Source organism: Gracilinanus agilis, chromosome 1 (genome assembly GCF_016433145.1).
Source record: "Gracilinanus agilis isolate LMUSP501 chromosome 1, AgileGrace, whole genome shotgun sequence".
NCBI classification, from domain to species: domain Eukaryota; kingdom Metazoa; phylum Chordata; class Mammalia; order Didelphimorphia; family Didelphidae; genus Gracilinanus; species Gracilinanus agilis.
In genome coordinates, this window is record NC_058130.1 from 715,837,658 (window position 1) to 715,859,788 (window position 22,131).

The 22,131-nt window shown below is 36.9% G+C and overlaps 1 protein-coding gene across 1 annotated transcript in view; it reads right to left on the reverse strand.

Moving 5' to 3' along the window:
• Positions 1 to 2,596: 2,596 nt before the first annotated feature.
• Positions 2,597 to 22,131, reverse strand: part of UHRF1 (ubiquitin like with PHD and ring finger domains 1) — a 37,757-nt gene continuing 18,222 nt past the window's right edge. The window contains exons 5-16 of the mRNA XM_044658489.1: positions 18,478 to 18,587; positions 18,154 to 18,340; positions 16,436 to 16,559; positions 15,989 to 16,096; positions 14,967 to 15,071; positions 14,763 to 14,869; positions 12,962 to 13,124; positions 12,704 to 12,841; positions 8,687 to 8,807; positions 8,445 to 8,602; positions 5,413 to 5,511; positions 2,597 to 2,891 (exon numbers count right to left, since the gene is read on the reverse strand). Of these exons, the coding sequence (XP_044514424.1) occupies positions 2,745 to 2,891; positions 5,413 to 5,511; positions 8,445 to 8,602; positions 8,687 to 8,807; positions 12,704 to 12,841; positions 12,962 to 13,124; positions 14,763 to 14,869; positions 14,967 to 15,071; positions 15,989 to 16,096; positions 16,436 to 16,559; positions 18,154 to 18,340; positions 18,478 to 18,587 (1,567 nt within the window). The 3' untranslated portion in view covers positions 2,597 to 2,744. The remainder of the gene's footprint in view (positions 2,892 to 5,412; positions 5,512 to 8,444; positions 8,603 to 8,686; positions 8,808 to 12,703; positions 12,842 to 12,961; positions 13,125 to 14,762; positions 14,870 to 14,966; positions 15,072 to 15,988; positions 16,097 to 16,435; positions 16,560 to 18,153; positions 18,341 to 18,477; positions 18,588 to 22,131) is intronic.

A 22,131-nucleotide genomic window follows, 5' to 3' on the forward strand; every position in this document is an offset into this window, starting at 1 on the left:
TAAAGCATTTCCAATTTTAAAAAAAAAAAACTCTTAAATTTCAAGTATTTTTAGTGACTACATTTTTTGCAAGTAAAAATGGCACAGGCATTTAAAAATATACTGCAAACATCGGTCTTTCTCTTCCTTTGTTTGTTATAAACTCTTTAATCTTTTGATTTCTTGGAGGTGTCTTCTTTTTATTCCCCTGACAGCAAGTGGGGGGGGGGGGGGGAATCAGCATTCTTTATTATTTTGTTTAGTCATTTCAGTCATGTCCAACTCATTTGGTTCTTGGCAGATGAGAAAACTGAGGCAAAAAAAGTTAAGTCCAAGATCACACAGCTACTGAGTGCCTGAGGTCAGATGTGAATTCTCAAATACAAATCTTCCTGCTTCAGGCCTGGCACTCTTAACGGTCCACCTAAGCTGAATTCTTTATTATACATCAATCCAAAATTTATTTTCCCTGGGCTTGTCTTTGCAATATTAAAGTATAACATGAGGTTTTGATAAATTACAAATCTTATAGAGATCTTCACAAAGATATCTTGGTCCATTTGCCTGCCCCTTGAACATGCCCACATCTAAACAATCATGCTCTCCCCCTCATACTTAGATGTCTCCAAAGCAAATGATTGTCCCTCTCAGTGTCTTGGTTTCTTCAGCTGTACAACAGTTAAATCAACAGCTCAATTTATCTTGACAGGCAAATGAGCAAATTAAAGATCTCAAACTCTGGTTTTCTGACTCCCTATCTAGGATTCATTTCACACATGCAATGCTAACCTCTCAATTGATTTACAGAGGTAAATTCAAAATCCGCCTTAAAAAGCATTACATTTAAGTAGACTTTGATAAATACCTGTTGATTTCAACTTTTGCAATTAATTTTATCAGAGCCCAGAAAGAAATTAATACCCCTACAGAACAAGGAGGATTAAGAAGAATACGACTTGCAGTCCCAATTGTGACACAGGACTAAAAAATTCTCACAATCTCAGTTTAACTATGAAATGGGAATGAGAAAATATGATGGTCGGAGGGGCACTGGCTCTGGCTAGAGGTGACTGTGGGAAAAATCACATCACCTCTCCCCACCGCAAGTTCCTCATGTGTAAAATGGGGTAGACAAAGTGACCTCTGAGGATCTTTCCAAATCTCAATCCATTATCTTATATGCACTACTTAATGTACAAGAGTGTTGGAAGGTTTCCTTTCATGTGCTACAGAAATGGGAGTTAGATAAATTCATACTGAATGAAAATCAGACTTACAATCACACACAAAAAAGCAAGCCATCACAAGCTGTTCAGAAATCTTCACAATCCCAATAAGATATCTATTCACTCTCAGGATTTAAGAAAAACATGTTAGAAATCTGAAAAATTTTTTCCAGACATTTTATAAAGAAAAACAAAACACACACTTATCTTTAAAGGCATTTATTTTGAGAACTTAGAATCTGCACATGTACAAAAAAAATATCTGAACGTTTTTGAAAAAGCCTACACAATGTTTCATTGTTTTGATCCTACCCATTAATATTCTACCATAAGGAAAAGTTTTACAAAAAAAACAAAAACAAAAACAAAAAAAAACCACATTATTCCAGTCTGTCTGCAGTCAAGTGAGTTAAAATATCTGTTACACTGAGGTATTAAACTGCAAACATTGGGTACTGTCAGGAAAACTGAAAATACATCCACAAAAAAAAAAAAAAAAAAAAAACACACCTAAAACTAAGTTATCTTTCTTGGTTCATATACAGTAACTGAAAAAAATTTCATTTGGAAAAGTGTCTTAAAAAAGAAAAACTTCCTCACTTATAAAATGCTCCATTTTGAAATGGAAGTGCATTTAAAATAATGATAAAAGTAAATTAATCTTACTAAAATGCACCCTAGCAAAAGAGTTTCAAGGTTTATACAATGCCACGCTAATGACGTTGGGCTACAGTGTTCCATTTTCAAAGGAAGAAATATAATCTGGTTGGCAATTTCAACATTTCAGTGCTAAAAAGAACCCAGTCTTTTAGAAACGGACCAAAGGCACTTAAGAATGGGTCTAATATGTTCCACAATGGCATTCTGGATCAGAGACAGCATCTGGCTGAACAACCAGTTCCCTCGGTAAAAGAAGCGTCCAGCTGAGGTAGCATTCTGTATTGCCCCGAGCACTTAGCTAAATGTGGGCCGAGAGCTTTTTATACTTATTTTAAACATAAAAATAAACTGGTAAAGAATGGCCTTGAAAAAGAGCTTAACCCATTTTTTGCAAGATTTTTTTTCTTTAAACAATTTCTCAATAAACCATTTAAGCAACAGGTCCAAAAACACCAGGAACCATCTTAGAGAATTTGAACATCAAAATATTGCCAAAGAGCTGAACATACTTCTACCTTTGAGGCCAAATCCACAGACTTTACAAAGATTGTTCTAGCAACCAAGCCACATTCTACATAGGAGAGGGAACTTCTGAGAACTTAATGTCAGGTTCATTAGCAGCCTTTACAAAAAGTAGGAAAATTTTATGCTGATAAAACTGCAGGTCTTAGGAAAGAAAACTGAATGCAGTATCCAACATTTTTAAAAAGCCACAACACATATAAAATAAATCCCTCAAAGTTTATAAACTTTTTTTAAAAGGGTAGGGAAGACAAATCTTTTCAGGGAAAAGGTGAAGCTATTGTTTAAATTAAGCTTACTGGAAACCCACTCCCAAGTTTTACCATCAAAGTAAGAAAAAAGAAGTGCTTGACAGAATCACCGCCCGTTGCCATAGCCTGGGAAGAGCTGACTGAGGATGGTTTGCAGCGGCTGATTCACTTCCATAGTGTAAGATTTACCCAGATCATACCGGCAAGCTGGGCAGCTATACACCTCAGCTCGGAAGGATCGGTCCAAACAATCCTGCAATCAAAGTTTGGAAGATTTTAGAACAAGCTATGAACAGCAACCAAATGTTAAACACAGAGAAGTCCATACTTCACCATTATCACAATTCAGTTCTTTCTTTTATTGAACTGGTTGCATCCTACATAGAAAATTCACATCTGAGTCATTAAAATGATTCTCTAGGTTCTTTGCTACCTCTACCACCCATGTCAAATTACTAAGTCTAGAAAAACACTAAGCTACAAATGGACTCTGTTGGGACAATTCAGATTGGTGGCTTATATTTCATTTCCAAAGGCTGGATTCCTAAGGAAAGCATTTCTACAAACCAAGATCTAGTCTCAAGGATACTGGTAATAATAAATTGTTACATGAGATCTTAGGATCACAGATGTGACTTGGAAGTGACATCAAGAAAAAGCCCCTTCGTTTTACTAGAATAGGAAAAGGTCAAGGCTATTAGAAATGATCATATCAAATTCTATTATAATTGAAATGGCATTTTATCCAATCAGATTGGATTTGAGAGTTTTCTGGGTTGCTTTTTAAACTACATATATTTACATAAATATGTTGACTTGGGCATAAATAAGCAAAATGTTGTTCTAAGAATTGTCTGGGCCCTTCTGTAGAAGGCCAGGGCTAGAAGGGATCTTAGATATTTGTCTTTTGCTCCAACCCCTGATTTTTACAAGTGAAAATAAGGACCAGGAAATTAAATAATTTTCCCATGGTCATGTAGGTAGCAAATAGTAGGGTCAGGATTCAAATAAGTGATTAATAAATTTTCATGTTTTACAGTCATCATTTTTTATTGCAAACAAAAGAGTTGAACATTAAATGCTGCCTTTTTTTTTTTTTGTTATTTTAAACCCTTAACTTCTGTGTATTGACTTATAGGTGGAAGAGTGGTAAGGGTAGGCAATGGGGGTCAAGTGACTTGCCCAGGGTCACACAGCTGGGAAGTGGCTGAGGCCAGGTTTGAACCCAGGACCTCCTGTCTCTAGGCCTGACTCTCACTCCACTGAGCTACCCAGCTGCCCCCCAAATGCTGCCTTTTTTTTTTTTTTTGGCTAATTTAAGTTTATTTTTTTTTTTTAAAAACCCGCTAATTGCTGGTCAGGAATTAGGCAATTATTTAATCAAGCAACATTTAAAATATGAGGAATACCTGTCCTTGGAAAGAGCTACAAAACTATTCTTCCATCTTTCTTATAAAAATTGTCCAATATTTCCTCTTTTAACACATATGACTATATCCAATGCAAAGCTCACACAAACAAATGCTTGTAATCTCTTTTCTTCATTTCATGAGCATCTTTTGACTACTTTAACAAAGCCTTTTGCTCTCTTCCCAAGACAGGCTCTGAAAAATTTCTTGGCCACAAAAACATAAGAGGAAGACTCAAGAAAAGAGAAAAAATTTCTTTTGCAATGTTAAAGCTAACTCTAGATGACTGGCCAGAAAGGAGGATGGTCAGGGTGACAAATGCATAGGAGCTCAAGGTAGAGATTATGAGGAAGAGTTAAAAGCTTGTGAAATTCATGAAAGAGGTATTATTTCTTTCTGCTGCTGTGCTGTTTGATGCATGCTCCATACAACTACCCAGCTCAGGACTACACAAATTTAACTAAAGAACCACTAATTAAAATGCTCATTGTGTACAGAGAATTGTGGTAGGTGTAGAGGGCGATACTAGGGGATTGGGAGTCACTGCTCTCCAAGTGAGTGTTCCAACACATAAATACACACATACATATACACACTAGAACAGAGTGAAAACATAAGATAGGTACAAATAAAGTGCTATGAGAAGTTCAAGAAAGGAAAGATCGTTTGCCACTGGAACAGCTCAGAGATTTAAAAGATGAGGTGGTATTTGAGCTGGGTTTCTGACAGACAGGTAAGATTTCAACAGTGCTACAAAGAACATTTTGTATTCCAGATTCAGAAAGCAGAAAATATAGGCTATGAATGGGAGGACAGTGCATAGCACAGTTTGGCCTGTCTAGAGTATGAGAATTAAAAGAGAGTAACAGAATCTCAGAACTGGATATTAGATATTATCATACCCCTAAACTCTTAAGTAGAGTTGTAAATTGTTTCAACTGTCCTGGAAAACAATTCAGAATTTTACTAGAAATGTAAAACTATTATCCTTTGACCAATCCCACCCAAGGAGGTCAATAGAAGACCAAGAGATTTCAGTCTCTTTACCCAGTTCACATGGCTAGCCAGTGGAGAATCAAGACTAGCATACATATTACCAAAAGGGCAGAGTGTTCTATGATGCCACACTGCCAACTACCTGAACAAAGACTAGTATGTGACATTGAAGAACACTACACAATAAATTGGTGTGCTGACTTACACAAGGCTAAGAAGGTCAAGACTACAAATGTTCAAATCAAGACAAGAAGACAATAATGACAAGAGACACTGTGGATCCACAGGGACCTTTGTGAAGCCCGTTTCTAGGTCATTCAGCATTATCTCCTTCAAAGATACAGCACAGGACTGGCCAACATTACTTACCTTGCAAACATTATGCTGACACACAGTGGTAATTGGCCGAAACACTACCTCTTGACAGCAAATACACAGGAATGTTTCTTCCACTTTATTCAGGAATTTCTATAATTAAGAAAAAGATTGTTTGAAACCAGCAACAACAGTCTGACCCTATATACAAAACACAATCCTCAGGAGTATGGGTAGACAATGCATCTAAGGTTCTTTCCAGTTCCTAAGTTAAAGTAGAATGCTCCCTAGTATCCAGGAAAAAGGCTTTGTGATTCAAGGACAGCTAGCAATTCACCTTTCTGAAAGCATTAAGGTTGCAAAGTGTTTTCTTCACAACAGAACCATGAGGTGGTAGTACAAGAATTAGGATTCTCATTTTGCACACTGAGAAACAGAGAGAGAGAGAGAGAGAGAGAAGGAAAATCACTTGCCTAGGATCATGAAGCTAGTAAGTGACAAAGCAGAGACTCCAAGACCAGTACTTTTACCACTAAGTAATACTAGACTGCCTCAACAAGTACAAAGCCAATTAAGTTAATTACTACATATCACACACCTTCTCTGGGTCCCACACACAACAAATAAGTAGATATACTGACACTTCCTTCACAGAAAGTTCGTAAGGGCCTTGTGAAATAATCTTACAGTGTTAGGAAAAACACAAGGGAAGAAATAAGTATATAATTAACACTGAAATGTCCAATTCCAGTAAACTCAAATCATATATAGAATTTCACAATTCAGAACTTTGCACATGCTCAACTCAAGAAAAAATTTCTGGCCTGGGTTATATCCAAAACAGAACTGAACTCTATTGAAGAAGGTTCCTCTACTAAAGTAATACTTGATCTAAAGCTAAAAATATCCTAAGCTACCACCTTACTTCTGGAAAAAACTAACTATACCTGCAATAGGTAAGTGGCAGGGGCTATAAACAGGCAGTTCAGAAAAAGAAAGAAAACTGCAAACTATCATTAATCAAGAATATTCCAAAATAAAGCAATATTTTAACTAATATTAGATTGACAAAAATTTAAAAAGAAAAATGTTAAAGGTGGGGATGGGAACATAGGAAGGAAAATAAGTATATGAATGCACTCTTAGAGTTGTAAATTGTTTCAACTGTCCTGGAAAACAATTCAGAATTTTACTAGAAATGTAAAACTATATTATCCTTTGACCAATCCCACCCAAGGAGGTCAATTAATAGGAGGAAAGGTCCCATATATGCAAAATACTTATTGCACCACCTTTTGTGGTAGCTGAGAACTGGAAACAAAGTGACAGTGGCTACCCACGGAACAGAAAACAGCTGAACAAACTGAGGTACATTAATAGTTGTTAGGTGGTAGAGTGCAGAGATATCAGTCATATATTGCTAACAGCTATATACCCCAGAACTACCCAAATCAGACTAAAATGTAATTAGGAAATAGAAATATTGTGTATGTGTGAGCCCTTATTATTGATACTAAGTATCAATTCCAAGGCCGAAGAGTGGTAGGGCTAGGCAATGGGAGTTAAGTGACTTGCCCAGGGTCACACAGCTAGAAAGGTCTAAGGTCAAATTTGAACCCACATCCTCCCAACTTTAGGCCTGGTGTTCGATCCTCTGCACTAACCTAGCTGCCTCTAGAGATAGTATTAATATGTGATTTTCTAAATATGCAGCTAGGATACTGAGATCCTATGTACAGTTTTGTGGATCCATTTCTACTGGAATTTAATACCAGAAGTGTCTAGCATAACAGATTTGATTAACCATATACTTATATTTAACATTAAGTGTTCTGCCTCAGTTTTCTACTCTGTAAAATGGAGACATGAGCACCTACTTCCAGCATTTTTGTGAGAATAAAGAAAGAAAACACATGTAAAACAATATGCAAGCCTTAACGCACTATATAAAGGTTAGATATTATTATAAATACAATTATGCTAGAAATGACAATTATGAAATACTCTGAAAATTTTACAAAGACTTGTATGAACTGATAAGCAGAACTAAGAGAATAATCTACATAATGACCACAATAATGTAATGGAAAGTTACAATGAAAGACATCAAAATTATGATCAATGCAGTAATCAACTAGAGAAAACTGAGAGATGCTAGAACCCATCACCCTCTTTGACAGAGAGATGGCTGACTCCGGGTGTGGAGATAGGCATGTACAGCTGGCCACAGTCTATGTTGGGGTGTTCTACTCTACTATACCTAATTGCTATAGGGGCAAGATCCCTGGGAAGTGATGGCGACTCTAAAAACTACCAATAAAACATTTAATACTAAAAAGATGGTCCAGCTTTCTCAGAAGATACTATCAGAGCCACTGGAGCAATGACAAGTAAGAAGACACTAAAATGTCATTATCCTATTACATAAAATAATCTTTTTGGTTAAATGAAATTCCTAATAGCAGAAACAAGTACAAAAGACCATCTGATACCCTCAGCTGTGAAACAATACATTTGTATATACTATCAAGTTGCTGTGACTACATCTCAAAGGAAAAGTTATGTCCAATTTATTTTACCCATTAATAACCACTTAAAATTTTTTCTTAAGAACACATCAAAATAAATTATTAACACTTCAACAAAATCTATAGGTTTCTTAGGTGTGGAATACTCGAATGAAAGTCACAATTTCTAATTTCTATCATTCCCAACAGATGACTCTTTGAGTATGCTATAGCCAAAAAAAAAAAAAGTCACCCCTTGGCTAACACTCTCTGCACCTGGCTCTACATGTTCTCAGATGACAGAAACACTGTCTCCTGACCCCAAAGCCAAGCCTTTCTTATGAGGTAGGACCTGCAGATTATGTGCCTCTGGCACAGGGTCTTAGAACCCAGGGCTTAACACCACACTTTAATGAAGGATCAAAATAGGATATTAGTGGGGATCTAAATTACTTATTTTCAGGTATCTCACAGATCAGAAATCAGCTTCTAGGAAATCGATTCAGGAACTTTAATAAATGCCCCTAGGCAAACAGGGAGACCAAAATTTTAAAAAAAAAAAAATCACTCCATGCCTACCGGCCCATCCTTCAGGGCACCTAACACTTCGTTCCACAGTTTTTCATTGGATTCATCTTTCTTGATTAGAGTCTTCTGCTGGGAGGTTAGTTTGTATGGTTCCACTTTAGTCTTCTTGGACTCTGTACTAGGAGAGTACAAAAAGGTCTCTCGACCCCCTAAAAGAAAGAACATAGGGTCAGCCTTAGGAGATCTCACTGCCTTGAAGTAAAGCTATGGAGCTCTGCTGTTCTAACACTAACCTGATGACTTCCTTTTCCTTTTCCCCTTTCCTTTCCTTGGAGATGTCAATTCTTCACCATCATTCTTATTTTCTTTTTCCTTCTCTTTCTTAGCAACTGTTTCCAAATATCCTTCAGGATACTAAAAGAGGGAAATAAAAGTCAAGTGAAGTTCATCACATGTAGCTCACAGGGATCCTTATGTACAATTTAGTGGCCCCATTTCTACTGGAACTTGATACCAGCAGCATCTAGAGTACCAGAAATGACTAACCATATAGTTATGTGTGTTAACTTTAAGCACTCTCTACCTCAGTTTTCCATTTTTTAAAATGGACATATTAGCACAGAAGAATTCATTTGAATCACAAACTTTCTATCAGTCCTGGTTCCTGAAATTTCCACAATCTCGCCTTACTTACCAATTGAACTCGTCTCCTATTTGACAACATACTCTCCCTGTGGTTAGTACCACCTTCTACCAATCTCCTAACCATTCTAGACACATCATAGCCTCCAGGTTTTTGCATCTCTCCTCAAATAGCTTCTCTTGCTCATCCTCAAGATTCTGGCTCCATTCTGACCTCCTCCAAAAATATAGTCCTCAATCACTCTGGGACACATTCATTTCTCCAAGTTTTCTAACTCCCAGTCAATATTATTTAATTGGCATGAAATCAGATATTACCCATACTCATATTTATAACCAAAGAATGATCCTTTTAGAGATCTCTAAGGGCAGAGATGATGTCTATTTCTTTGGTAACACCCAGAGCAATGCTATGTACACAGTAGGCATTCAAGAAATATTTGCTATATTAGTTAAGTGTTTTATCAAAACATATACATTATTGATAATATGAAATATGTATCTTATCAGAAAAGCTAGAGAGGACATTTCTACATGGACTTTGGGGGGAGGGGATTGGGTGACTTCTGAAGTCTCCTTTCAATTTCATGATTCTGTGAAAACATAAGAAATCAACCAAAATTCTTCCTACTTGTTTAAATATTTTGAAATGAGGGGCAGCTGGGAAGCTCAGTGGATTGAGAGTCAGGCCTAGAGACAGGAGGTCCTGGGTTCAAATCCAGCCTCAGACACTTCCCAGCTGTGTGACCCTGGGCAAGTCACTTGACCCCCCATTGCCTACCCTTACCACTCTTCCACCTATGAGCCAATCCACAGAAATTAAGGGTTAAAAATAAATAAGCAAAACAAATAAACATACATATATAAATAAATAAATAAACAAATGAACGAATGAATAAATAAATGACTGAATGAATGAATAAATGAATGAATGAATGAATAAATAAACAGATAGATAGATAAATAGATAAATTAATAAATAAACAAATGAATAAATAAATAGATAAATAAATAAATGAATGAATGAATAAATAAATGAGTAAATAAATAAAATATTTTTAAAAGTTTTCACCTCTAGTAATAGCCTTTTTGATTTGGGTTTATTTGGGATTTAGTTTCTCTTAATCTAAAATCCCCTATTGTACTAAAATCATGTTAAAATGACAACCCTTTATGATCCCAAGTGTGTAGAGTCAATTTATACTCTTGATACTAGGACTCTTTAAACAATCCCACACCAATTAATTCACTATGAAATGCCTGGCCACAAGAGAGGGAATTCTTTGGAGCTCTTTGATTAGCAGTAGAGGCACTAGAGTAGGTAGTAGCTATCTAGTGTGCTTGACTTGGAATCAAGAAGATATAAATTCAAATGCTGCCTCTTTCATCACCTAGCTATATGTTCCTGGACATGTCATTTTAACTCTCTTTCTGATTCTTCCTCTGTCAAACAGAAGCACATACCTACCAAGGTAGTTAAGAGAATCAACACAATCTATAAATGTTATCTGTATTAGGCAAAGTCAGGTGAGAATTATAATCTCAGCAAGACAAAATGTAAATACTATTTTTCATTCTCTATAAAATAAGAAATGGCTCCAGGATTCTTCTTACCACTCTATGCACAATTATTTCTAAAACTACCTACCAATGTTTGATGAGTGGTAGTTTTAGGTGAAAATTGGCCAGAGTAAAGAGCTACACCCAGGCATGGTGATCAAAGTCAAAAACAATAAAACTCAAACGAAAGAATGACTGCTGATATCCTGGCTATACATTTCCAGTTTCAAAATTTTCCAGTGACAGAAATATTAGAAATTCACCTACCAATGGTGCCCAGATAGTTGATGTTTTATGATCCTACAGAGATGGGGACTATACAATTATCTAACACAAAAAAGGACAGGGACTTTAAATCTAAGAGCCAACATCTCTCCCAAAAGAAAAAAACATCTAATGGTTGATAATAATAGTAAATATTTATATATCATTTTAAGGTTTACAATAGTATGGAAGTATACAGTGGAAGAAAAGAAGGATTAGAGAAGTGAAGTGATCTGTACCAGCTAATGAGAACCCACCATGCTGGGTTTGGAGCACAGGCTGTCTGAGTCCAATCCTATGCTACCAACAGCAAGTATGATCCATTTAACTATATTAACTATGAATGAAGATAGAAGTCAAATATAAACACATATCTTATCATGAGAAAATGTAATAACTATAGAAAGAACACTGGGTTTGCAATTGGGCAAAGTGGGTTACAAAAAGCCTGTGTGTCTCTACAAATCACTTAACTTAAGAGCTAAGCATGTTTCCTCAGCTAGAAAACAATGGAGCTAATACTTGGATTATCTATCTTACAGGGTTAAAAGCAAAGGCTTTTACAAACCTCTTAAAGCACTACACTAATGGCAGCAATTACTAGTAGCACTATTTTCCTAATTCCAATTTTGTGAACCACACCTGAAACAAGCCTTTAACCCAAAACCTTCCTGTAAAACAGGAAGCAATCTTACCTCTTTTCCTCTAAACAGCAATTATTGTGAAAGTAGCAAAATAGTTCTGTTCCATCCTAAACATATCTCAGAGTAAACATGAACAACTTACATATTGCTCATAAAATGGCAGAATATTCAATTAAAGCATCTCCCAATATAGTTTTCAAAAGTTTTCAAGAGCTCTCTATCACCCAATAACTAAACTCTTAAAACTTGACCTTCAAGGTCCTGTACAATCTAGTACAAATCTATTTTACAGTCATGTCTCACAGAGTGATCCATTCTCATGTATTTCTACCAGTGTATCTGCTCATGATGCTCCTAAATCTTTGTTCTTCTCCCCCATTTTCTCTGCACACTGAAATCTCATTTGATCTTCAAGGTCCAATTAAAGACTACTTTCTCCAGGAAGTCTTCCATAATCTCCTTGTTGAAAATCATCTAGCCCTCCTCAGATTTCTTCTAACCCTTTATCTAAACCTCTCCTTCATTTTTATCACTCCAACAGTATCTACCCAATTTTCATGTTTTACCTCTTCCATTTGATTGCAAACTTCTTGTGGGAAGACTTTTTTTTTAATCTTTATCTCTAACACCCAAAATAGTGTAGATACTTAACAGATGCTTACCAAATCAAAAACAGGAAATTAATACACACCAATTCAACATAAATGGAAAAAAATAACTAACATAAAACTAAGAAATGTTCAAAGAAGAGAAAAATGTAACTCCCTCTCAGCTTTGCAGAAGTAGAAAACTATGGATATGGAATCACATAAACAGTATCAGATTTGGCTGATATGTTGGTTAGTTTTGCTCAACTTTTTCTTTTTTTTAGTCTGTTACACAAACAATGGTTCTCTGGGGAGGGGAGGAAGGATATATTTGGAAATAAAGGTGATATAAAAACAAAAATCAGTAAAAATTTAACAGTACAATGTTTATCAAAAACAAGTATCTTCCATAAGGCATTAACAAAATTTTCCTATGTTAATAAAGGACACTAACTTGTTTATATTCAAAAGATTGCCCTAGAAGAACTAGGTAGACAGTGTACCCTAGTCAAGGATAATTGGCTTTCAAGGTATAATTAGCAATGCCTACCCCATCCTCCATGGATCTACCAGTACAACATAATCCACAACATAGGCTTTGTCCTGACTTTACCTGCATTGTTAGGCCAAGTTTCTTCATTCTATCTTTCCCTTCCCTTGTCCATGGGCCAGGTTCATCATCATCCCTCCTGAGAAGGTAACGCCACACAAGGAAGCCAGATTTCCCTTTTTCAGGCCAATACTTCACTACCTAGAAATGTAAATATAAATGATATCCAATATGAAAAAAATAAACTCATCTAGCCAGTAGAGAGGAAAAAATTAACTATTTGTAACCATAACGAAAGAAACAACTCACAACAGAATTTACCTTGTATATTCCATCATATCGATTCCCTTCGGCTGGGGCATATTTGCTGTGTTTCCCTCCCTTAACGTTTCTCACCACCCGGACAGGTTTTCCAGCTCGCCAGTTCTTGGCTTCAGCTCCACCTCGGTCATTGATAGGAGCACTGCAGTTCAAAGCCAGAGCTCTAAAAGATCACAGGGTAAGAAAACATTAGAAGTAATAGTCTTAAGAAAGACATAGGCATGCAAAAAACAAACAAACAAACAAAAAAAAAAAAAACAGGTTCCATAGGTGGAGAGTGAGGAAGGCAAGATGAACAATAGAGGGAAAGCTTGGGTTGATTATTTCATACTTTGAAAATACAAGTCTCTAAGCTACCTCCAAATGAATTGGAAAAATTGTAACTTCTCGTGAGTAGGCTGAGCAAATATAACAAAAATAATAATTCTACCTAAATTAATTTACTTATTCAGTGACATGGCAATCAAACTACCAAAAATTATTTAATGGAGCTAGAAAAAAATGACAAAATTTATCTATTAGAACAAAAGGTCAAGAATACAAAGGAAATTAATGAAAAAAAATGTGAAGGAAGGTGCCTAGCCATACCAGATCTCAAACTATATCACAAAATAGTAATCATCAAAACAATCTGGTAAAGGTTAAGAAATAAAGTGATAGATCAGGAGAATAATTTTTTTTTTTTAGGAACACAATACACAGCAATAGATGACGACAGTAATTTAGTGTTTGATAAACACAAAGTTCCCAGCTTTGGGGCCAAGAATTCACTATTTGACAAAAACTGCTAGGAAAACTGGAAAGCAATTTGACAGAATTTGACCAACATTCATACCATATACCAAGATATGGTCAAAATGAGAACATGACAGACATAAAGGGTGATAACCATAAGCAGATTAGTTTACCTGTCAGATCTATGGATACATGAAGAATTTATAATCAAACCAAAGATAGAGAGCATTACAGCATGTAAAATGAGTAATTTTGATTACATCAAGTTAAAACTTTTTAGCACAAACAAAATCAATACAGCTAAGATGAAAAGAAAAGCAATAAATTAATAAATACAACTGAATCAAATTTATAAGAATCTGTAAAATCATTCCCCAACTGATAAATGGTCAAAGCAGGAATGAACAGGTGGTTTTCAGATAAAGAAATCAAAGCTGTCTATAGTTACATGAAAAAATGCTCTAAATCCCTATTGATTAGGGAAATGGAAATTAAAACAATTCTGAGGTACCAATTCACATCTAATACTGCTCAAAAGAGAAATAACAAATGTTAGAGAGGATGTGGAAAAATTCGGACACTAACTGCAATACTGTACCAATGATCAACTATGAATAACTTTGTGAGTCTCAGCAATACAAAGCTCCAATAGAATTCCAAAAGAAAACTGATGAAGTCTGAATGCAGATAGAAACATACTTTCTTTTAGTTTCCTTTTATTTTTCTTGAGGTTTTTGGTTTTTTGATCTGCTTTCTTTTACAACATGACTAATATGGAAATATGTTTTACATGACTGCACCTGTATCAAGTTGCTTGCTTTCTCCATGAGAAACAGAGGAGAGGAAAGGAGAGAATTTGGAACTCAATTTTAAAAAATGAATGTTAAAAATTGCTTTTACAAGTAATTAGGAAAAAAAATTTAATGAAGAAAATAAGTTAATTTTACCCTTTTTCCAAGTTCAACAGCAAGTCATATTTAACATGATTAATTGAATACTTCCCTCCAGACTAAGTCCACTTAAGGATTTAATAGTAATCAGAAAAGAAATATAAAAAATTACAAACCTGTTCATATTGGTGAGTTTCTGATCACAGGACTGCTCTGCAGTCCTTTTGTTGCCAGAAAGATCTCTGCCCCCACTGCCTGTATAAGTGAAAGAGTTGCCATGGTCCTGAAGTGGAGAAGAACATAGAACAAAGCTTGGTCAAAATAAGACCCCACCTTGGAGCTTCTGTTGCAGACATTCACAAATGCAAAACCTCACTTACCACATCATCTTCATAGCCCCCTGCCAGGACCAGAGAGTAGGCGCCATCATTGCTTCTGCCATGTATGCCTGCCACATGGGGCCTATGGACACCAGACTCACTCACCTAAGAAAGTCACAACAATTAGTATGTTTTGACTGACATGACTCACAAACTGACCCTACCCCCACAAAGTAGGATTGTCAAAACTTCCCAAAACTCCAAAATACTGAGGTTAAACTTTTAGATTTTAGCTTACATTGGCTAACATAAACAACCATGTTTAGTTGGTAGCAACTTTAGATTTAAAGATTATAGGTATAATCTTCTGAACTTATAAAATCTTGACTTGAAAGATGGAAGAGCCCACAAGTCAGCTAATTAAAACCCATATTTAAATGATGCCTACTACAAAATCTATCAACAGTGGTCATCAATCCTTGGTTTAAAAACTTCCAGGAATGGAATAGGAGACACTCAAACATAACATACTTCTTGACTTATTGTACAAATCATGGAGGAATATAAAAAGCACTGATCTGGGGATCTAGGATATGTGAGTTCAAGACTTCTTGATCACTTTGTGACCTTAGGCAAGGAATTCGATATCTATTAGTTTCCTATCTATAAAATAATGGGGTTGAACCAGATGATCTCTCAGATCTGTTCCAGCCCTAACAATTTAACTTTTAACAATAAATTGTTTAAAAAAAAAAAAACAGTAGCTAAAACAGAATCTTAACCTTTTAAGCCATTTTGGAGGGACTGGGACAAGGTATCTTTATTTTTATTTTTGCTGTGGGGAACGTGTGCTGATTAGCATAAGTGGCATTCTAGGACCTTAGGTATCTCCTCTCCAAAGGACTTCTTTTGACACAAACCTAGACCACACACCAGGATTATTCCAGAACACATCTTACCACCTCTGATCACAACCAGTCTAGCCCAAATATGAAGAGGAACTGAGGCTCAATGGATGTCAAAATAACCCTTAACCTTTCCACTGAAATATCATCACAAACTCACTGCTTACTACATTATACCTGCACTCTGAACTTCCACATGGTGCCAACAGGAACCCCCGGGATTGGTCCATAATGATTAGAAGGCACAATAGTGCATTCTCTTGTGCGACCCACACATGCCATACCCTATATTAAGAAAAATAATTTGGAGGAAAAAAGTTAGTAAGAAAACTTTGAAAGTACCATTAAAGGGGGCAGCTGGGTGGCTCAGTGGATTGAGAGCCAGGCCTAGAGACTGGAGGTCCTAGGTTCAAATCTGGCCTCAGACACTTCACAGCTGTGTGACCCTGGGCAAGTCACTTAACCCCCATTGCCTAGCTCTTATCACCCTTCTGTCTTGGAACCAATTGGTTCCAAAACAGAAGGTAAGGGTTTAAATTTTAAAAATTAAATTAAAAAATTAAAATAAATTTTTAAAAAAGTACCATTAAAACATCAAAATGAAAACAAAGTTGTTTCCCAGACCTTGCCCCAGTCTCTCTGAGATGATGATGTTGCAGATGCCATCTTTGCCTTCTTTTTGCTCTCTTTTAATTTCTCTCCTGCCAAGACCACCTCACTGGCATCATTTCGACACTCGGGGCAATACCTAAAATCACATACCCCCATAAAATAATTTATTGGTCATGGCAGAGTAATGTTTAAAATGAGTAAAAGATTAAATTGTTATAGTACATTTATATCGGAAAAACATCTACCTGCTTTCAACCTCTCCTGCATGTATTTTAAAGGGAATATTTTTTAAATCTTATCAATTCTATGTCATAACATTTTCTCTCTACTTCACCCCTAACACCACCCTAGTTTAGAACCTAATCATCTCTCATCTGAACTACTATAACAGCCACCTAAATAATCTCCTTTGCCTCAATCCCCCCGCCCTTCTCCAATCTATCCTCCATTCGACTGTGAAGAGATTTTCTTACAGCTTAAGAGTCTGATCATGTCTCAATATAATTGTATTATCTCTAGGGGTAGAATACAAACTCATCTGTTTGGAATATAAAGCCCTTCATAGCTTTCTCTAACCTCCCCTCTTTTCAGGCTTTTTATACATTAATACTCCATGGATTTATTCATATCTGACACTCTATCTCCTCTCTCCTGGCCTTTGCCTAGGCTATCCCCCAAGCCCGGAATACTTTCTCTCCTCATCTCCACTTCTTGGAATCCCAGGCATCTCCCAAAGCTCATTGGGAACACTATCTCATACTTAACTATATGCATGCAGTCTCCCCAGTGGAGTGGAAGCTCTCCAAGTGCAGGGATTATTATTTCATCTTTAACTTTGCATCCCAAATGCCCAGCAGAGGGACAAAGTACATGGTACCTGCTTAATAAATGCTTAGGATTAACTGAAAACATCCTTTTCATCCTGTCCCATCAAGGTTTGGAAGAAGCAGCTATGCTGTAATGAAGACAGCACTGGCTGCAGAATTGGGAGGTCTGAAGACAACTTCCAAGGCTACTACTTCCTACTGTGTGACCTTAAGTAACTCACTTCTCCATGCTAGGCCTCAGCTTCCTCACCTATAAAATGATGGGAAAACCTAGATTTTCCACATCAAAACTATATTTTGAAGAAAATATTTTACAAACCTTTCAGCACTATATAAATGCAAGTTATTCTTAACATAGTCAACAGAGGCTTCTGGGCCACCAACCAGTCATTCCCCCATCCTTGTCTCCCAAACACTCACTGCTCTTCTTCAATTTCTTTGGTGTCTTTCCACAGAAGAATCTCCATCAATAACACCATATGCCCCTCCCTCCAAAACTCCAAACCAAGTCTCACCACTTGACCTCATTTGGCTCCTTTTACTTCATTTCCTCAAAGCTCCACAAAACTTCTAAGTCAATTCAGGCTGTTTGCCACACACAGGGGTGGGCAAGTTCCTCCATGCCGCCTCTGTCAGGTCCAGCTTGGCCCAACAGAACTCCATAAGCAGACACTTTGGTATTTTTTGTGCCTTTTTCCTGTTTAACTTCCTCACTCCAGCCCCAACTCCTCCCTCCCCCAAGTCTAGTATTTTAAGGAAACAGTCATCTAAATTGATCTTCAATTCCTCCAAACCAAGACCCATCAAGAATAAGATTAAGTCTTTACAAGTTGTATTGTCAGTCTCTCACAACCTTACGCCCCCAAAACTATAGACAGCAAGCCCCACAGCAAGAAAACTCACCAGTCCTCAACATCTGGAATCCGGCTCAGTGGAGGGCTGAGGCAGTAGATGTGGAAGGCCATGTCACACTCATCACACATCAGCTGCTTGTCAGGGTCTTGCTTTCCTCCACACAATAAGCAGGCACACACTTTGCAGGGTTTATTGGGGTTATCTTTACAGTGTTTGCAAATGGGGCCACTCTGTCCTAAATGCAGAATATCATGAAGCAGAGCCAGACAGACCAACACAAGAACAGCACGTCAGTTTACTGAAGGCCAGTCTTCTATTGAACAACAGTAAAGAAACCGCATGGGAAAACACAGAAGAGTTATCAGTACTCACTTTTAAAAACGTTTTCAAAACTAATTGGGCTCGCACTGCCAGGCTCCTCAATTTTGTAAACTTCATCCACAAAAGTTATCCTACAGTCATTCAGAGAATCTGCGGCATTCCTGCAACAAATTCATATGTAAAAATCCAGCTTTTGTCATGACAAACACACATACACTATCATGACCTACTAGTAACTCCTCCAATATCTTGAAATCAGTTTTTAACTAAATTCAATTAAGTCTACAGTCACTACAATACCTGCTGCAAAACTGACAGTATCCTATTTCCCAAAAATGCAGGGAGTAGGAACAAAGAATCAAAACAGTAAGCTCACATAGGATAATGTGACAAAAATAAAACTCAATAAGTCCACCATAAAGGGCTAACCCAAACTCAGTTTAGAGGTGAGTCCCTGAACTCTGAATTGAACTCTGAACTTTAGAGTTCTTTCTAGTCAATTGATCAAGAACCCTTTAAAAAAAAAAAAAAAAAAAAAAAAAAAAAGCCTTTACCTTATCTTAAAAGATACTAAGTATCCATTCTGAGTTAGCAGGACAGCAAGGGCTAGGCAATGGAGGTTAAATGACTTGCCCAGGATCACATAGCTAGGAAGTATGAGATCAGATTTGAACCCAGAACTTCCTGTCTCTAGACCTGGCTCTCAATCTAAGGCACCTAAGTGCCTTTCTAGAACCCCGTCTTAAGCAATACTGGTGACAGGAGGGGGTAGGTGCCTGGTCTGATTCTCTGTGAGATTTCAATGATGTGGGGAAGCTCCTACCAAGGAGCAACCTCCACCAATGTAGGAAACAATGAATAGCCTGAGAGAGTTGTCCAGGAAACTTTTATCCAGTCACATGGCCAATCAGGGCTAGAAGCATCAAGAATAACCCTATATTCCAGAAAAAGAAGCAATCTTTAACCTCAAAAAGCTTACATTCTATTAGGAGAGATAATGTGCATAAATAATGATATGTAAAACATATTCCCAAAAAATAAACATATGTGAGAAAGAAAGGAAAAAAAATGAGGAGGAGATAATGAATTTATAGAGGGGGAAACCCAAGAGAAGATAATCCTAAGACATGTGTACCTCTTGTCTTCCCACTCCAAAGTACCAGTGATTTCCCAGGGCTGTTCAAAAAGCCAAGAGTCAATTGTTTCCTTACCCCTTCCCCTCTCTGGGAAAAAGCTTCAATTTAACTGAAGCATCAACACTGAGATTCCCTAGGACAGAAACCCAAAATTCCTTTCATATTCCCACTTTCTTTATACTCATGGGAGGCAGAATTTTAAAAGGTATTAATTAGCAAGACCATGGATACAAACAGGTTCAAGTAATACAGTCCAATTCAACAAACATTTAGTAAGCCTACTATTTAATAGGCAGCCAGGTAAAACAGTAGATGGGAAGAGCTCCAGGCCTGGAATCAGGAAGCTATTGTTCAATCTTGTCTGTGGTTCCTGGCTTTTCCTGACCCCATTTAGGGTTTTCTAGGCAAAGATACTAAGTGGTTTGCCATTTCCTTTTCTCAGGGTCTTGTGACTTGCGACAGCTAGTAAGTGTCTTAAGCCAGATTTGAACTCAAGTTGTTTTTTTTTTTTAATTCCAAACCCAGCACTCTATTGACTATGCCAACTAGCTGCCCCAGAAAGTTATTAATATTTGTAAAGCACCTACCTATAGTACCTATAATAGGTACTATATAAATGTTTACTTCTCTTCCACCACTATGGGTATTACACCATACTAAGGGATACAAAGTTTATTTTTAAGTCAAGGTTCTTGCTTTATTGAGCTTAAAATATGCTTGAAGAAAAAAACATAGGTAACTAATAAATAACTGATAAATGCAGTAGAGTGTGTGATATAAAGCGATTTCAATGTAAAGTCTGAGGGAGAAAGTAGAGTGGGACAGTGAATGGGAAAAGACATATTAGAGGAGGCATGTGGACTAAACTTTAAAGGAGAATGTTCCACCAGCATAGGGAACAGTACTTGATGGGAGTCTTCAGGGAAAGGGAGGAAAGAACAAAGACAGAGAATGAAGCTATGTTTTCATCTGTTCACTTAAAACACACATATGTGTCAGAGGGAGAAGGGAAGGGAGGAAGCTTGAAGTAGGGTGAATAGTCCTGTCGCTGACAAGTATAGTCGTCTATCTGCCTCCTAAAAGCTATGAGCGACAAATTACTCTTTATCTTATGCCTAGTCATGAATAGTGTTGATAGGGAGAAAGAGACAGAGGGCCTCCTGGTGCTAACAGTATTATGGGCAAGGGAACACAGTAACAAAACACTTCTCAGTATGGCTGCTAAAAGGATACAAGAATGAGGTTGCACCAACACCAGTCTCTAAAGCATTACTCCATTTGGTACCAGGTACTCCATACCCATATCACATAGGAACAAAAGAGTCAGAACTGGCAGAGACCACATAAATCTAACTTCATATGAGAAGGAAGGTGCTTGAGGTCAAACAATTAATAAACAGAGGAACTGAGTTGGGAGCCAAGGCTCCCTAACTCCAAACCCTATGAGCTTTTCTTTGTTCATGAGGCTTGGCAACTTTTATAGGGCTACCACACTTTAACTGCAAAAACAACTATCCTAAAATTAGATAACTGATAATAACCTAATAAGAAAATTAAAACAAAAATTTTAGTTTTCACATAATACAGTATGCTTAAATCAATTTACTTTCCTTTCCAATTAATCTACCTATCACTCATCATGTTACCGTAAAACCTTAAAACCAGAAGTTACTTTATTGGTCAATTAGTCTAAAGTTTTACAGAGCAAGGAGCCTGAGGCCAGAGAAAGGAAATGTTTTGTCTGAGGCCACTCTAGCTCATAGTAGATATCTAGGACCAGAACAGAGATCCTGGCTCAGTATACACTATGGATCTCTTGGCTCCCCGACTGGGGTTCTGACAGCATTTCTTCTCTCTTAAAAATGTCATTTTTAACCTATCACTTTGGCTGAGATCTGTGATTTCATCAGTACAAAAACTTCAAGGAGAGAAATCCTATCCAGAGAAACAGAGTGGGGATCTGCCCAAAACGTTTTAGATTTAACTGTCTGGGCATTGAAAGGTTATGTGATTTTTCAGCCTATGATCACACAGACAATATACATCAAAGGCTAGACTTGAACCTATTCTAAGTCCAAGGTCAATTTTCTATTTCATGCCACATTTTATTATTTATGATTACTACATATGAAAATAACTCATAAAGATCCACGTTTTACAAGTATTTTTAAGGTTTAATGTTCATCACAATAATTCCATGAGGTTTGTAGTAGGATTTATCATTTTCCCCACCAAGTAAATGAAGAAACTGAGTTGACGGTGGAAGTGATATCAATGACCCTCTAGTTAATGGTTTCTTTTGAAATGCCTGGCTGGGAGCACCAGAAGACTGACTCAAGGCTTGTTCATGTTTTGCATGCCTTTGGAAAACAGATGTGGAAGCTAACATTGCTAACCAACACCTATTGCAATTTTCTTAGAAAAACAGCTGAGACTGCCATCTTCAGCAGTCTCCCTTTTCAAGGGTGCTTCCATCACTAAGTTGTAATTCTTCAAACTGAGAAGTAGGCCCTCAGACACTTCACAATCAAGGAAATAATGGCAACTCAAAAGTAATATATAAGGGATG